Here is a 17,927-nt window from a genome sequence, read left to right as displayed (position 1 = left end):
TAAGAACTTTTAGAGGAAGCGTGTTCTGGACATTTGCGGGGTAGACGTCCTTGTGTATATTTATTGGGTAGACTCAGGGGTAAGGGCCAGAATGGATACTTGGAGAAGAGAGAGGAAACCTGGGACTGGCTGGGCAGGGACAGCAGTAGAGGCATCTCCCTTCCTGTCACTGCCTGTGCCAGCACGGACCAGACCGGGGCAGGAGACACAGCAAGTCTCAGGAGAGGAAGTCGAAAGGAGAGGAGTACAGCGGACCCTGGGAAGAAGTTGAGTGTTCAAGCTCACTGGGTGGGATAAAGAGGAAGCTACCTGGGGTTTTCGATGCATTAAGTCAGACAGAAGGAAGGCCAACATCTGACTGAGTGCAGACGCTGGCTGCTTCTTTCTCTCCACTAACACGTGTTCCTGTTCTTCTCGACGGTTGTGAAGCTGGAAAGATGGCCTTGGACTCTGTGCCCTCATCCACCGACACCGGCCTGACCTCATTGACTACTCAAAGCTTAACAAGGTTATTCTTGTTTATACAGCATGCAGTGTCCCCAGCCACGCATCTCAGCATGTCCTGCAAATGAGCACATCAGCACTGGCCTAGCACAAACCCCAGGGCCACCTGCAGAAATGGCCACCAGGAAAGAGTACATTCTCCCAGCTAGCCTTTCCCATGATCCAAATATGAAGGGTAGCCAGGAAAACACTTACCTCTTAAAATCAGGGAAAACAAGACCCAAAGCTAAGTCCCTTTTTGCCCATATCAAGATATGTTTGTTGATTTGGCTTGATTTACTATGAAGGCTTTCTATATGTTCTTTAGAGATTTTACATTCCTGGATTCTAAATATGAGAAGTGAAGCCTATATTTTTGTGGAGAAGAAAGGCTCAAATAGTCCAAGCCTCTTTTTTTTTTTTGAAGTGGAGTCTCGCTTTGTTGCCCAGGCTGGAGTGCAGTGGTGTGATCTGAGCTCACTGCAATCTCCGCCTCCCAGGTTCATGCCATTCTCCTGCCTCAGCCTCCCGAGTAGCTGGGTTCACAGGCGCCTGCCACCATGCCTGGCTAATTTTTTTAATTTTTATTTTTAGTAGAGACAGGGTTTTACCATGTTGACCAGGATGGTCTCTATCTCCTGACCTCGTGATCCGCCCACCTCAACCTCCCAAAGGTGCTGGGATTACAGGTGTGAGCCACTGTGCCCAGCCCGTCTAAGCCTTTTTAAAGTCAAATTCCCTTGACTTTCTATGTAGACATATTTATTCAGAATTGATTAACTCATCTGTCACACAAGGTCTACTTCATAACTATCTTGTTATTGATAGAAAATATCATCATTTGTAGCCTTGCAAAAGAAGTTTTTGGGGCAGGCTTTTTTTTTTTTCTTTTTTTGAGTTTTGCTTTTTTTTCAGAAAATTTAACTTAGAAAACTGCAATTTTCCCTTTAAGGTAAAGGTTTAGTGTGTTTAAGTCTCAGATTGGTATTCAAATTCTTTCTTTAAAAGTAGTTTTAAGGCCGGGTGTGGTGGCTCACACCTGTAGTTCCAGCACTTTGGGAAGTCGAGGCAGGAGGCTCACTTGAGCCCAGGAGTTTGAGGCTGCAGTGGACTGTGATCACACCACTGCCCTCCAGCCTGGACCACAGAGTGACACACCAACTCCCAAACAAAAACTTAGTTTTAAAATGTAACCCATGATGGAGAAAGAAATCAAGGTCCCTTCTGAATCTTGTGGATGCTCTGTGCTGCCTTAGAGATAATGGTGCGGAAGGCAGCACAGAGAAGCCACAAGATTCACTAAGGCAGCACAGGGTGGTGAAACCCTGTCTCTTCTAAAAATACAAAAATTAGCTGGGCATGGTGGCAGGCACCTGTAATCCCAGCTACTCAGGAGGCTGAGGCAGGAGAATGGCTTGAACCTGGGAGACGGAGGTTGCCGTGAGCTGAGATGGCACCACTGCACTCCAGGCTGGGCGACAGAGTGAGACTCAGTCTCAAAAACAAAACAGAAAAGAAGAATGGTGTGTAAAGACTTAAGGGTAAAAGCAAGGCCCACCCTTACTACACATTTCTGCAGTAGCCTCTACACATTTCCTGCTGGGTGCTGGTGTGCCGAGCTCGCCGTTCACGTGCTGTTGCTGTGTTTGGGCGTGGACTCCAGCCCTGTTGCATGCTGACCTCACTCGTGTGGCATGGATGGTCGTAAGAAGAGTGTCCTGGCTTCCACCACCTTTTTAGTTATCCACTGCTTGCCTCCTGCCCCCAGCCTGCCTCCATGGCATACAGGGTAGCATGTGAAGAGTTTACTGGCATCCTAAAGGTTGAGAATGAAATATTTTAAGGTAGCCCTTGAAAATGGAACTTTTTCCCAGCTTTTCAATGGATGTATTTTCTTACCCCTGAATTACTTTGAAATGATCCAAGCATATAGACAGTGTACATTTCTTTTCAATTAATCTTAATCTCATTTGCAAAATGAGGGGATTGTACTGCATAGACCCAGTTTCATTAGCAGTTTATTATGGTCAGTTTGTATTACAAAATGTCAGTAGATCTGTAGTTATTGGTCATCTAAGAAAGTAGAAAAATACTTACATAATACAATAGCAACTAATACTTCTATAGCACCAGAGCAGGCACTGTTATAAACAAATAAACATACATGTATATTCACACATGCATATATGCATATATATGAAATCCCACATACACATTTAATCTTCACAACGCACAGTAACCCTATAAAGTAGGTACTACTATTATCCTAGTTTTACAGATGAAGAAAGTGGGAAGTCAGTAATCTACCAGAGGTCACATGGCCAATAGCTGAGGTAGGAAATAAATACTTAATTGGCACATTTTATCATTTAAATTTACACTCTAAATGAGATAGCTTTCACAAAGTCTCAGGTGATAAGCTTTGTTAAAACAACCTTTAGTTAAAAACTTTTTTTTTTTTTAACTGAATTCGCTGTATACTCTGTGAGGCCAGAAAGCTGTCTTTGGTTTCTTCATTGAGCACTGTGAATATGTTTGAAACCTGCACTTTTTCAGTGTTTCGCTGTATAAAAATAATGGTGCTCGTTGGAAAACATTGTGGTTTCTAAAATATTGAAATGACTTTGTTATTAAAATTCATTAAAGTCATCCGCAGACTAGCACTACATTTCATTTTGATTTTTCTTTTTTTTTTTTTTTTTTTTTTTTTTGAGACGGAGTCTCACGCTGTTACCCAGGCTGGAGTGCAGTGGCGCGATCTCGGCTCACTGCAAGCTCCGCCTCCCGGGTTCCCGCCATTCTCCTGCCTCAGCCTCCTGAGTAGCTGGGACTACAGGCGCCCGCCACCGCGCCCGGCTAATTTTTGTATTTTTTTTAGTAGAGACGGGGTTTCACTGTGGTCTCGATCTCCTGACCTTGTGATCCGCCCGCCTCGGCCTCCCAAAGTGCTGGGATTACAGGCTTGAGCCACCGCACCCGGCCTTCATTTTGATTTTTCTATCTTACCTCCATCTCTTTTGAAATTCTTAATGGTTAATTTCTCTAGTGGATCAAAATAAGAAATGTTGCATCTTCTTTGTTTTCACTATTTTAGTTATATACTCTGGTTCAGTTTATTTTGCTATGTTACATATATTTAACTAGTTTTTACGGTGGAAGGTAAATGTAATCTTAAGAACAAAATTTTTTTCATGAATTCACTTAATGATTTTAAAGTTTTGTCATTTCTTCTTGCTTTAACATGAGTTTTGCCCTTTGTAACACTAGTAACACTCTTGAGCCAGCTAAAAGTTTTAGCTAGCAATGTTTTTCTTTCATCTCTTTACCCCTCAGGTTTCCAATATTTAAAATCATGGTGTTGGTTCTCCGAGATCCCTTTCCAAGTCTGGAAAATGCATGTTTCATGATTTAGAATGATTTAAATGTTATTTCTAGGCATGAAGATCAGTGCTGATGGATTCAGTGTGTCCTTTCTTGTCAAGGCATTTGTTCTCTTAAACCCTTTGTTTACACTTTATGATTGAAGCATGCATGGATTTTGCGGTTTCTGTCATTTTCGATGTTTCTCTAAATGTTTGAAGTAATTGGGAAAAGATGAAAAAGCAAGTTATACTATTGCGATTGTGTGCGGGTGGGAAGGTGTCCGTCCTAAAGTGAGGTATGTAAAAAACATTCTTCATAAGTCCTGTTTCAAAATACATTTTAAAAATCTCATTGTCTTGGTTTTCCTGCAGGATGACCCCATAGGAAATATTAACCTGGCCATGGAAATTGCTGAGAAGCACCTGGATATTCCTAAAATGCTGGATGCTGAAGGTGAGATGAAAACTGTGTTTGCTGAGTTAGAGAAAATTTGAAGGCTACAAATGTTATGGCTACACATTGGGACCTTACAAAATTTCGTAGCTAAGTTACATCCTAAGTGCTTTGGATTCCTAACAAGTTTCTGTCACTGGCCACATGAGTAGTAGAGATTTTCATGTGTAGCCTGTTCATAAATTTTTTTTTTTTTTAATTGTATCCTCCAACAAGCCAGCAACATTACAGCAAAAGGATTTGGTAAAAAGTTCAGCTTTGGCTAAGAAACAAGATGCTTTTATTTATAATTAAAACATTTCCTGTATTTTTTTTTCAACATCATAATGTTTTCTCCCTAACCACGTAGAGACAAGTGTAGCAAATAAATCCCTTTGTGACATACTTAAGAGAAAAAAATTCCTTCCAGCCAGAAGTTAGAGAATTGAAATGTAGAATGTGGAGCATTCAGCCATCAGTGTGCCATCCAAACCTTCACATATTGTTTTTAATTCATCTAAATTTAATTTATTTAGAGCTGAAATAATTTCCACGTATTTTGCACTTCAGTATCACTCATTCCGGGGACTTGCTTCAAATACTTTTTTGCCCCTTTTATATGGTGAATTTGTGTGAGCTGTACCGACAGCAGACCATTGAAAGCACAGATCTGTGGACACCATTCATTCATTTTATTTATTCATGATTCATTTACTACTCAACAGACATTTACTGAGCACTTACCATGAACAGGACCCTCGGCTGGGTACTGCAGGAGCTGATGAGATGTATAAGATATATACCCTGCCCTCAAGAAACTTATATTCATATATTACTTTGTTATTATAAATATTATTATTCCCTAATGGTCTGTTACTTCCACTAATTAGCGATGTTGGGGAAAAGTAAGGAAATTGATTACAGTCAGTTGTCAATCTTCCATTCCTCCTTGCTTTTGGTAATTGTATTATGGCCTTTGTAACAAATTACTGCAAAGTGGGCAGCCTAAACAGCAGAAATTTCTCTCACAGCTCTGGAGGCTGTGTCTGAAATCAGGGAGTAGGCAGCACCCTAAGCCTCTAGGGGAGGATTCTTCCTTGCCTCTTCCAGCTTCTAGAAGCCCCAGACATTCTTTGGAGTGTGGCAGCATCAGTCCAATCCCTGCCTCTGTCTTCACACGGCCTTTTCCCCTCTGTGAATGTTTTCTTTTCTTTTCTTTTCTTTTTTTTTGAGACAGAGTCTCACTCTCACCCGGGCTGGAGTGCAGTAGTGGGATCTCGGCTCACTGCAGCCTCTGTCTCCCAGGTTCAGGAGATTCTCCTGCCTCAGCCTCCTAAGTAGCTGGGATTACAGGCATGCGCCACCATGCCCAGCTAATTTTTGTTTTTTTTTAGTAGAGACAGGGTTTCACCGTGTTGGCCAGGCTGGTCTCAAACTCCTGACCTCAGGTGATCCACCTGCTTCGGCCTCCCAAAGTGCACGGATTACAGGCGTGAACCACCATGCCTGACCTGTGAATATTTTCTTACAAGGATATCAGTCATATTGCATTAAGGGCCCATCCTACTCCAGCATGACCACATCCTCACTTGATTATATCTGCAAAGATCTAACTTCCAAATAAGCTTACCTTCACAGGGGTGCTGGAAGTTAAGACTTCAGTGTATCTTTTTGGGAAATGCAGTTCAACCCAAAACAGCAATCTTTCAATTAGAACTCTGATTTTGCTCATTAATTAATCATTTTAATCAAACATCTGTATTATCGGGTATGGTTTCTCTAAAAGTCTTTAGAGGGACAAAGTCTATAAAACACTGAAGTAGAAACATAGGAAATTTCCTTTCCTCTTTTTCCATCTGTCCTAAGCTAAGTTCGTATTTGTATCGTCTTTCTTTTGACCTTTTCATACGATAAATAACTATCTTGAGTTTTCCCACTTGGGTTAATAGCCAGGGTACTAAAGACAGGAGAAAACACACAACGCTTAGTAAATTTTCCAGTGTATTCGTGCCTCCCTAATATCCTAAGCTGGAGGTGAGTTTCCTGTTCAAACACTCTTGTAGAATTATTGGCAGGATCATCATCGATGTTACTCTGGCGCTGCTAATATTCTCTTCTCAGTTCTTTGGTTTTTCCTTAGTCTCTGAGTCCTGGTCTGGGCAGATGTCCTTTCTGCTCATCCTTCCAGGCAGATGGGGTGTGTGAGCACTGTGTTCATTTCCTCCTCCTAATCTTCCATACGTTTCTTCATCTTTCCCTTGAAATGGTTCAGAAGAATGCTCACACACTGTTTTATTATCTTTGCAGAATAATTGCTCAAAAGAATCTTCCGGCAAACAGTTCTGAACTTGGTCACCTTGCGTGTAGAGCGTGCGTTGGCATCACTGCCTAACAGATTTAGCCACGCATTCCCTGTTGTACGTTTGCAGCCTGCATTTGGACTTCCCATCACCACAGCATTCTATCAGCAGTTTAAAATTTCTGCTGCTCTTTGATGGGAATGTCAGGTCCAGGTCCCCTCAGATCATGAGTGCCTTTTGGTAAATCCTTGCCTTCCCGCCTGCTGCCATGGACCTTAATTCCTGTCATTCGTGTTGGTCTCTGAACCCAAGTGGGGATTTTAAAGTGGCTCATTGGCCCACTCACCCATGAACTGTTACTTGTAGCAAAAACTGGTGAAACTCTTCCTAAACGTATCTACTGTGCTTTTAAAAGGTTGTAAAAATTGTTGATTTCCCTCCACAAATCTTTGTTTGAGGTGCAGACTAGGTTTAGATCTGTGGGTACATTTGTTCCGTGAGAACCTGCAGAAGGGATCTTGTGGACCCCTGGGCCCTCCGTGTGTAGTAATAGGAAGTCCTGGTGAGTGTGCTGGTGTGTGCGCTCTGTTCAGTTCCAAGGGCCTAATTCTGTCCATGGATGTGCCTTTCTTGCTAGGTTAGGGCTCTTGTGGGTTAGCCTTGCCGTTCTGTTTGGCAATTCCTTTATTTCCCTTGACTATTCTCAAAAGTACACAGAGAGTAATCACTTTGCAGGTGTGACTTCTTTGATTTCAGCCAAAATTTTAACAACATAAGTGTATGGGGGTGAGGAGGGAGATTCCTGATTCCAGCACCTCTGAGGAAGCGCTTAACAGAAGCCTGCTGGTATTAGAACATCCACGCAGTTAACCTTCTTTTCTCCACACAGATTTAGTATACACTGCCAGACCTGATGAAAGAGCCATAATGACTTATGTTTCCTGTTACTATCATGCTTTTGCTGGTGCACAGAAGGTGAGGATGTAAACCATGAGTCACTGCTCACCCTTCACCTTCTGTGTCTTAATTTTTTTTCAATTGTTTTCCTCTTTTTCCCCCGCCCTCTCCTCAGAGTAAGGAGACTGTCTGGTTCTGAGGAGGCAGTTGTTTGTCTTTTTTAGTCTAGCTTTCTTTGAAACTTACTTTCTGTTCATGCAGTGGTATGCCGTTCATGTTTGTTTTCCGGAAGATTCCATAGTTACACAACCCCACATCCTTTCTGTTCATAGTCTCTGCGAACCCAATGACTAGGTTTCACCATAGGGAATTATCAGGTATCTTTTTAACTTCACTCTGACCCATTGACTGACCCAAGTTCATGAACAAGTTTAAAAAGCAGCTTACCAAAAAATGGTGTTGCCAAGATGGAGGAAGAAAGGATGTAGGTTTTCATGGTTCTGTTTTCTGTCTTCCTTTTGGCTGTTTCAGCAACTAGTAGAAATAGTAGTGAGTCATAATAAGGACAAGCCATGTAGACCCTTCTCTTTAGATATTTTGTTATTCTTGGTGATTTCTATAAGCGGTATGGTAAGTATGTATAGAAGTTATTAAAAGAGCTGCCCTCTCTAGTGAATTTCATCCTCATGCAAGGCACTTTACAGAGTAGAAATCCCCCACAGTTGTTTGGGTGGGGAAGGGGAAGTGGGAAGACAGCCCAGTGCAGCGCTGTGAATATTCCCCACATCTTGCAAAGTGACTTGCGTTCCCCAGAGCAGACGGGCCAGGTGCCCTGATGTGGTCGGAGGCCCAGAGTCACAAGAAAGGGGTAACAAGTTCTGATCTGCAACAGACCAGGTTTCCACGTGAAACCATTGAATCCACCTTTAAAAGCCCATCAAGGGGTGGGGGAGAAAACAAGCCCTCAGTTTGATCCTTAAAAAACATGCTGGCTCAAACCATCCTGTTCACAAATCATTTCGAAACAATACGGCCTTCCTGAGGTTCAGGACCACGGGCCGCAAAACACAGAAAATTGGTCAGTGTAAACCAATTTGTTCTTCCCTCTGTTCTCCCTGGTTTCTCTCCTTCGTCTGTGTGTGTGTGTGTGTGTGTGTGTGTGCGCGCGTCCTGTGTTATTTTCTCCCCCTTCAGACATCGTGAACACCCCTAAACCCGATGAAAGAGCCATCATGACGTACGTCTCTTGCTTCTACCACGCTTTTGCGGGCGCGGAGCAGGTACTCAACACTTGTCCGTCCGGGCTATTGTGTTACTCTCTGTTGGTTTTAGTTGTGTGTGCATACTTGAGTGTGTGTTTGTGCGCTTCACATCTTACCTTGGAATCTTTCTGAGTGTTTTCTAATAACCTCATATGGCAAGTTCTAAACTGTGAAAACTTTTTTTTTAACAGCTTTAACTTTAGACAGTTCCTGAAATGTTTTTATGTGTTTTACTTTTAATATATTTCCTTTATTTCATTAGTAAGTTGTGGAAAGTATTTGTGCTTTAGAAAAAAAAAAAAAGCCATGAAAATTGAGCCACATGCATTGGTTGGTAAAAGGGAAATGTGACAAGGAAAAATGAATGCCGTTCCAACCCAGCCTTGTTCTCTGCTTAGAAATTGCCTTCACAGTTCCATGATTTGGTCTAACATCCTTCAAGACTAATCTTATTTTAAGTGAAGTAGTGGAAGGGATAACCGAGTTGGAACCTCAAAAAGTTTTACATTTCTCAAGACAAATAGCCCAAGGGACCTTGAGGAAGAATGGCCCTCAGCTTTCTGCATATTCACCTGTTTCTGTTCCTCTCCTTGGAGGATCTTGATAGACTGCAGTGGGCGGAGTATGCATTATTTCAGTGACGGCTTGTGAAACCCATCACTGGGAAAGGATGCTAACAGGCTGATGAGGGCTTTAGGGGAAAGGCCTGGGGACAGACTGTGGACCCAGAAGCCGGATAGGCAAGTTTCTCTTGTTCCATCAGACAATTATGGTTCAAGGCACTTTGCCACTCCTGCCCCAAGTTCCTTTCCAGGAAAGATGATAGAGAATTGTGTATTACCTCAATGACTTCTCATCTAGGTTAGACAAAGTCTTAAAGCACACTCAGCTCTGTGGAAGGATCCCCTCCAGAAAGTTCTGCATATTCATATCAGGAGTTGAGGAGGTCTTCAGTGCATTCAAGTGCAATGGTATATCTGGATTTTCCTGACCCAGTTATTTTTTTGCCTTGATTTCCAAAGGCTAATGTTATTCAGGGAGTCTCCATCCCATCGTCATGAGATCAGTGGAGAGTTCAGGTGGACATTCAGGGACCCAAGATCTTGGTTTCCTGGACCCAAATATTTCTGTGACTAACTTGCTGGATGTTTACCGAGTTTGTGTTTTAGACTAATGCTCTCTCCCTGTTATTCCCTACAGTCTAATCAGCCTGCCGTGTAAGTCTGTGTGAAAACTGTAACAAAGGTGTGAAATGATTCATAGTACACAAAAGCCATGCCTTCAGTCTGACCGCACCCTAACCTAGATTCTGCACCATCTACAGCACGCCACCCGCCTTGTCCCCTCTCATCACCCCCCTCGTTCCATGCTGTGTGTGCACATTCCCGTCGACAGAGCCGTCCTGTTTACCTATTGTGTTTTACAGGCTGAGACAGCGGCTAACAGGATATGTAAGGTTCTTGCTGTGAATCAAGAGAATGAGAGGCTGATGGAAGAATATGAGAGGCTAGCGAGTGAGGTAAAGGAAACTGGTGACCTGCAGTTCTGTCCATCCTCACGCAGGGGCTGAGGCACAGAGGGTGAAAACAGAGGGTGAAAAAATACTCCGTGGGGGTATATATATATATATATATATTTTTTTTTTTTGGCATTTTTCATCTCAGATAGGGCGATAGCTGGAAAATACACCTGATGTCTGAGGTTGTTCCTATTGTCGTAACCTAACTTTTGGCAAAAACATAATCCCCAATGGTCTTTCCAATGATCCCAAAGCAGAAAGGTGTAGTTTGCATGTCTGAAGATAGGAGAATGCCATTCTCTGCTCAGCTCTACACCCCCGGGGTTGGACACCCCTAGACGACCTTGCGTTACTTGTTTTGTTTTTTTTTTTCCTGTTCACTGGCTACCAACGTCACGTAGGATGCACTCCATCTGCAAAAGCCTCACTCCATACACGGACCCAGTGTCAAAGGAACTGTGCCAGCCTGGTGTGCGGAGCTGGCTCGGGCTTGTGTGTCTGTGTAAATATCCAGAGGAAATCTGGGGAAGACACAATTCTCCCTGCAGGATATTTGAGCATGAGTTTCTGTGGTGCCTTTCCAGAGCTCTTCAGCCAGACTCTTGGTTAGGACAGCACTTTCCAGGTTGTTTTTCTTTGTGTTCTTGTTATAGCATACGTAGCAACTACACAGTGGCCTCTCTGCATCTGCACTGTTTCCCCAAATACAAGCATGGGCTGCGTGAGGCCCCCAGCCGTCTCCTCTCTAAATTGGACTCAAGTACAGTGACACATACTTGAGACCAAACAATTTTTGCCCTGCCTTGTTTTTTGTTTTTTGTTTTTTTCTGAGACAGAGTCTTGCTTTCTGGCCCAGGCTGGAGTGCAGTGGGGCAATCCTGGCTCACTGCAAACTCCACCTTCCCGGGTTCAAGCAATTGTCCTGCCTCAGCCTCCCAAGTAGCTGGGATTACAGGCGTGCACCACCACCCCCAGCTAATTTTGTATTTTTAGTAGAGACGGGGTTTCATCATGTTAGCCAGGCTGGTCTCGAACTCCTGACCTCAGATGATCTGCCCGCCTTGGCCTCCCAAAGTGCTGGGATTATAGGCATGAGCCACTGTACCTGGCCTGCTTTTTAATTTAGCTGATATTTGGTCTTTATTGGTAAAAGTATCAGGACACTTAGAATAAATCTTCCAATAAATAGTAGTGTAACTTAATGATACTGAGTTCATATTTTCATACTGCTGCTGTAGAAAAATTCAACTTGATGGCATTGTTGAATGACAGTGACAGGGTTGCCAGACATGAAGCATGGCCAGTACTGAAGGCCAGAGGATCCTTAGGAATTCAGTCCTCCCTTTTCTTACTGGGTCCTTCATTTATCCTCCTAAAACCCTTCGACTCTAGGTATATCACCATTTAAACTATGTTTCATTCTAATCTGCTGTCATTTTCCAAGTGCTCAGTGGGCATAGGTGTAAATAATGGAGTTTTCAGCAAGTCATTTCTAAGACCTAGGTAGTAATTCAGGAGGTACGTGCATATTTTGTCCTTAGGAATTCACTACCACGTTCACTTCTATCATGCAGATTTACTTAAAAGCTAGACGTTAAAATACGCTTTGGCATTGAGTTAGACACAGCCTTACAATACCATTGTGTAGTAAGTAATCTAATTAGATTTCAGCTGACTTTTTAAAAACACATTTTAAGTGAAATCCAGTTCTTTGCTGAATTTATTACACTACAATTCTGCCATGTCAAGTATTTTGGGGTTGTTTGGTTTTGTTTTTTTTTTTTTTAATTTGAAAGCTCCATCCAGCATTTGTCTGCTAATGTCTGGTCCCTGAGTTTCTTGTAAACGTCACATTCTTGTAAGACACGACTTGACGTGCTCACTTTAAGTTTTCGACCTGTGTTTGATATCATTGGGGTGATCAGTAGTGGCCGTGGGTGGACACTGAACATTTCATTCATGCCTCTGTGCATAGAGGTACCACATGTCAGTGATTTTAGGAACATTAGATTCATCCATTACAATTATTGGATGCCTCATTTTTTTTTTTTAACTGGGGTAGGGGGTTTGCTGGTGTCTTCAGCAGTATTTTTGTGTTTGGGGAGCAGCTTTTGGAATGGATTCGTCGCACGATCCCCTGGCTGGAGAACCGGACTCCTGAGAAGACGATGCAGGCCATGCAGAAGAAGCTGGAGGACTTCCGGGATTACCGCCGGAAGCACAAACCGCCCAAGGTGCAGGAGAAATGCCAGCTGGAGATCAATTTCAACACATTGCAGACCAAGCTGCGGATCAGCAACCGGCCTGCTTTCATGCCCTCCGAGGGCAAGATGGTGTCGGTGAGTAGCGAGCCTCCCAAAGTGCTGGGGTGACAGGCGTGAGCCACTGCGCCCCGCCCTCACTCACTCACTTCTTTTACCCTTTGACGTGCACTCAGCTGGCTTCTGTCCCTGCTTCCACCAAGAAGGTTCTTGTCAAAGTCAATGGCATTCGTGTTGTCAAAGCAAGTTGTTTTTATTTTTATATTTTTGAGACAGAGTCTCACTTTGTTGCCCAGGCTGGAGTGCAGTGGCGCGATCTCAGCTTACTGCAACCTCTGCCTCCCAAGTTCAAGCAATTCTCCTGCCTCAGCCTCCCAAGTAGCTGGGATAACTGGCGCCCACCACCACGGCTGGCTAATTTTTGTATTTTTAGTAGAGATGGGGTTTCACCATATGGGCCAGGCTGGTCTCGAACTCCTGACCTTGTGATCTGCCCACCTCGGCCTCCCAAAGTGCTGGGATCATTTGTATTTTTATATTCTCAGTTTCTTTGACCCAGCTGCCCATTTCCCCTTTCTTGAAGTTCTTTCCACTTTGGTCCTCCTGTTTCTTCCTCCTTCACCAGCGAGGCCTTCTCCATCTCTGCTCAAGGCCTTGCCTCCTCCCTCTGCCTGTAGATGCTAGTGATTCTCAGGCTTGGTGCTGAGCCATCTTCATCTTTATACCCTCCAGGTGATCTCATCCAGGCCCATGGCTTGTTTTTTCTTTTTCCTTTTTTTTTTTTTTAAAAAAAAACATGGTTATGCTCCGTCACCCAGATTGGAGTGCAGTGGTACAATCACAGCTCACTGCAACCTTATTCTCTTGGGCTCAAGCGATCCTTCGACCCTAACATCCTGAGTAGCTGGGACTACACGCGCATACCACCAGGCCTGGCTAATTATTTCATTGCAGAGATAGGGTCTCGCTGTGCTACCAGGGCTGGCCTCAAACTCCTGGGCTCAAGCGATCCTCCCACCTCAGCCTCCCAAAGTGCTGGGATTATAGGCATGAGCAAGCATGCCTGGGCAGGCCCATGGTTTTCATTGCCACCTAAATGCCAATACTCTCAAATTTTACATTTCCAGCTCTGACTTTTCCCCAAGTTCCTGGCCAATATATCCACCTGGATATATTATAGCATATTAAATCAAACATATCCAAAAGAGTTCCTCCCAGTTTCCTCGATCCTAGTAAATTCTATCACTGTCCTCTAAGTTGCTAACCCCCAAACCCAGGGTTCATCCTTGATTCTTCCCTTTCTGTCACTTTCTTACATCCAGTTCTTCAGCCAGTCCCATTGGCTCTTCTTCCAGACTACATCTTAAGTAAACGCTCTTGATCCCCTTCTCTTTACCTCCACAGCCACTGGTGTATGCTAAGCCACCATTCTCTCTCCTTGGACCCTGCAAGTAACTCCTGACTGGTTCTTTTTCTTTTGCCTCTTAAAATTCATCCCCCATACGTCAGCCTCTGTCATCTTTTAACAATATGAATCAGATCTCATCTCCTTTCTTCTCAAAACCCTCCAGTGACTCCCCAAAGTATTTAGAGTAAAATCCAGGTTCATTATCCTGGCCTATAAGAGTCTGCATGATTGCCAAACGCATCTCTCACTCTGCCCTGACTCACTCCACCGCTGCCACACCACCCTGCCTGCCATCCTTCCCACACGCAGAGCACATGCCCTCTTGGGCATTCAAGTTTTTCCCTTGCCCAGGAGCCCTCGTTTCCTACTTCGTCACATCACTGGCTTTTTCTGTCATTGAGGACTCAGTTCAGATGCCCCCTTCTCAGAGGGGTCTTCTCTAAGTAACCTGCCACAGGGACCACCCTGACAAGCAGGGCTGGCAGTATCCCTTGACCGTGCTTTTTTTTCCCTTACAGCATTTCGTTTATCACTTTCCGAAATGAAATTGCTTAAGTACTTAATGATTGTCCCTCTCCCCACCCCACCATGGAAGCTGCATGGGAATGGGGAACTTTAGAGGTGGTGTTTACCCTTACAGAGTTTCTCACTAGTGCCTGCTACATGCTAGATGCCCAGAAATTAGTGGTTGATGGCTGGGTGGCTGGACAGTTCACCCTAGTCACTGAATAAGAGTTGTTTTGGAAGCCGGGTGTAGTGGCACATGCCTGTAATCCTGGCTGTGGGGGAGGCCGAGGTGGAAGGATTGCCAGAGCCTAAGACTTAAAGAACAGCAACATAGCGAGACTCCACCTCTTAAAAAATAAAAATAATCATAATAAAAGAGTTTTGAATTGAGCCATCCTGAGGCTTTATCTTCTTGTAGCCAGAAATTGTCAGCCCTCTGCGTCTTTGTCCCCATCTGGAGAAGTGTCAAGATAACTGATAACAACTATGTTCATCTTAAAAGATCCCAGTGAATTATAATTAAGACATTTGGAAGCCAAATAATTGAATGGTTATTGGGGTGAGGGGTAAGGAAGGAAAAGAAAACAGAAGGAAAACACCATCAGTCATGTAGTGGAGGAGATTTATAGAAGCAGCCTTAGAGTTCAGAATGTAGCGAAGGTGCTTGTTACACATTCGCTTCCCTTGGCTTCCAACCATCCCAGGATATTGCTGGTGCCTGGCAGAGGCTGGAGCAGGCTGAGAAGGGTTACGAGGAGTGGTTGCTCAATGAGATTCGGAGACTGGAGCGCTTGGAACACCTGGCTGAGAAGTTCAGGCAAAAGGCCTCAACCCACGAGACTTGGGCTTATGGTAAGTAGACAGGAGTCCGATTGGATTTTGAAAAACCAGAGTTGAGCCATGCTCAACACATCAGAGCCATGATGTGCCCTTACTAACTATGCCTAATGTCTGTGACACTAAAGGTAGGTGTCATCACCTTTCTCTGCTCCTGTCTCAGTGCCAAATTTAAGAGGTAGGCATGAAAATTTAGTTTCTAATCAAGCAGATAATCTATTTCTTTCCAAAATGGCACCTAAAATGTGTTCTTTACAAACCTACCTGCATAAGGCCTGGCCTCCTTCTGTGTTTTCTATTTGATTCCACAAGTATCCATTCATTCCCTAACTGGTGGTCAGATAGCCCTGGGCCAACCACTAGCTTCTGCCAGTAGAATGTATATTAAATGCCATAGAGCAACATAATATCTTATGTAGAAAATCTGGGAGGAAGGATGCAAGATATCGTCTATAGTCTAACTTGCTTATTTCACTTGCATTCATCTACTTTTTTCAGGCCTTACACACATGCCGGTCTCCATAGCCATAAGAATATGGCCCTAACATTTTTTTTTTTTTTTAACTGTCTCCTGGACTAAATAGTCCTTGCCAAGGCAGAAGAATAAAGCATTTTCCCCATCACATAATAATCTGTTTTGAGATTTGGGAGATTTTTCGTCATTATATGGTTTTTGCTTTTATTGTTGCTTGATTTTTAATATTTCATAGACAGGTAGTTACAAGCAAGGAAGCTGGAGCAAGGTGGGTTGGAGGCATGGCTCTGATGCTCTGTGCCCCGGATGACTTCTTAATCTCGCAGGGCCTCAATGTCCTCTTCAAAATGGGAATCACAGTAATACCTCCCTCATAGGGTTTCTATGAAGATTTAATGAGTTCGTATTTAGAAAGCATTTAGAGTAGCGTCTAGTACACAGTAAGCAGTACATCATCATCATTAAATATATGAACATTTGCTTTCCACTTCCGATTTCATAGAGTTCTTAAAGGTTGTTAGCCAGGGGATAAATGTGGATCCAGTCGTGATCACAGCAGTTGCTGGATTTGAGAAATATTTATATGGGAAAATATTAGTGGAGGGTCAGGGAGGAAAATTTCTAATATTTATTATCAGGAAAAGAAAGCACAGACTCCATTTAAGCACACACAGTATAGCTTTCAAATGAAAGGAACTAGGGTGGGGTGGAACTCATGGGTAGACAAGTTGAGCACAGGGGTTTTATCTAAGCATCCCCAGTAGCTCTTGGGAGTGAATAATGACTAACTTAACTGAGGATCATGCAGGAAAATCAGATACTTGTGACTTAGAATGATGACTACAAATTTGCTTTTTTTCTTAAAATGCACTCAGCACGCTCTCCTTCCCCCTATATTTGGAGACACTAGCTTTCAAAACTGAGAGGGACTGGGGCATCCTTAGCAGGTAGCAGCCTGAATTCCATCACAACCCTGGCCTGCGTCTTCAGTCCTGCCCCCTCTCTGTCCCCTTCTCTTGGTTCTTTGGAATCTCGACGCTCCCTGAGAACGTGGCTGGCCCGAGGAAGCCACTGTGCCCTCAGCATATTCATACTTTCTTGCTACCACCTTTGCAGGCAAAGAGCAGATCTTGCTGCAGAAGGATTACGAGTCAGCATCGCTGACAGAGGTGCGGGCTCTGCTGCGGAAGCACGAGGCGTTCGAGAGCGACCTGGCAGCGCACCAGGACCGCGTGGAGCAGATCGCAGCCATCGCTCAGGAGCTCAAGTACGTGCAGATGCCGTCGGTCCTCCCGGGAGCCCCGGGGATTCCACAGAGAGGGGAGAGGAAGGCCTGCCTTGCCTTTCCTGACTAAACGCAGAGGGAACCCGGCTGGAGGCACTCTGTGCAGGGATTCTCCTTGTTTAAATGTAGAAACAGATTTTGGTTCTTAGCTTGTGGTAGAATCCTATGTCCTCCCATCCAGCGGCACCCCTGCCCCCAGCACAAGCAGCTCCGCTTCCAGGAAGATGAGAAATAAGTCTGGAACATGGGGCCCGGAAAGCTATGGGAAGGTGGCCTCACCCAGGCCAGGTGCAAGAGGCGGAATACAGCCTGTCCTGAAATCAACATAAAACGAACACAAAACAGAGGGCACTGGCCGGGCGCGGTGGCTCACGCCTGTAATCCCAGCACTTTGGGAGGCCGAGGCGGGCGGGTCACGAGGTCAGGAGATCAAACCATCCTGGCTAACACGGTGAAACCCCGTCTCTACTAAAAATACAAAAAAATTAGCCAGGCGCGGTGGTGGGCGCCTGTAGTCCCAGCTACTCGGGAGGCTGAGGCAGGAGAATGGCGGGAACCCGGGAGGGGAGCTTGCAGTGAGCCGAGATCGCGCCACTGCACTCCAGCCTGGGCGACAGAGCGAGACTCGTCTCAAAAAAAAAAAAAAAACAAAAAACAAAACCGAGGGCACTGCCGCACATGTGCAGAAGAGACGTCAGGGCCCCACTTTGCTTTATCATCCCATAAGTGCTGTTTCACTTTCATGCGTTTGGTTTTATGAGAAGAACTAACACGACAATTGAGCCTAGGCTGGATTTAGCACGGAGTGAGTGTTCTCAGTTCCCACTTTGTGTAGTGTGAGCCTTGGGGCGCCGCTGCCCTCGGGGAGAGGAGCCTCCATGCCATGTTTCTGAGCTTT

The 17,927-nt window shown here is 44.3% G+C and overlaps 1 protein-coding gene across 2 annotated transcripts in view; it reads left to right on the top strand.

Moving 5' to 3' along the window:
• The window catches only part of LOC105474620 (actinin alpha 2), a 76,320-nt gene that overhangs the window by 39,295 nt on the left and 19,098 nt on the right, over positions 1 to 17,927 (top strand). Inside the window, exons 6-12 of one of the 2 annotated variants that reach the window (XM_011729431.2) lie at positions 430 to 508; positions 4,218 to 4,299; positions 8,670 to 8,755; positions 10,164 to 10,256; positions 12,365 to 12,595; positions 15,137 to 15,284; positions 16,861 to 17,011. In XM_011729431.2, coding sequence (XP_011727733.1) covers positions 430 to 508; positions 4,218 to 4,299; positions 8,670 to 8,755; positions 10,164 to 10,256; positions 12,365 to 12,595; positions 15,137 to 15,284; positions 16,861 to 17,011 — 870 coding nt within the window. Of the gene's footprint in view, positions 1 to 429; positions 509 to 4,217; positions 4,300 to 7,467; positions 7,554 to 8,669; positions 8,756 to 10,163; positions 10,257 to 12,364; positions 12,596 to 15,136; positions 15,285 to 16,860; positions 17,012 to 17,927 lie in introns of both variants that reach the window. The other variant, XM_011729432.3, reaches the window with a different exon arrangement.

This window comes from Macaca nemestrina, chromosome 1, assembly GCF_043159975.1.
Source record: "Macaca nemestrina isolate mMacNem1 chromosome 1, mMacNem.hap1, whole genome shotgun sequence".
NCBI lineage: Eukaryota > Metazoa > Chordata > Mammalia > Primates > Cercopithecidae > Macaca > Macaca nemestrina.
This window is presented reverse-complemented; position numbering and strand designations above follow the sequence as displayed.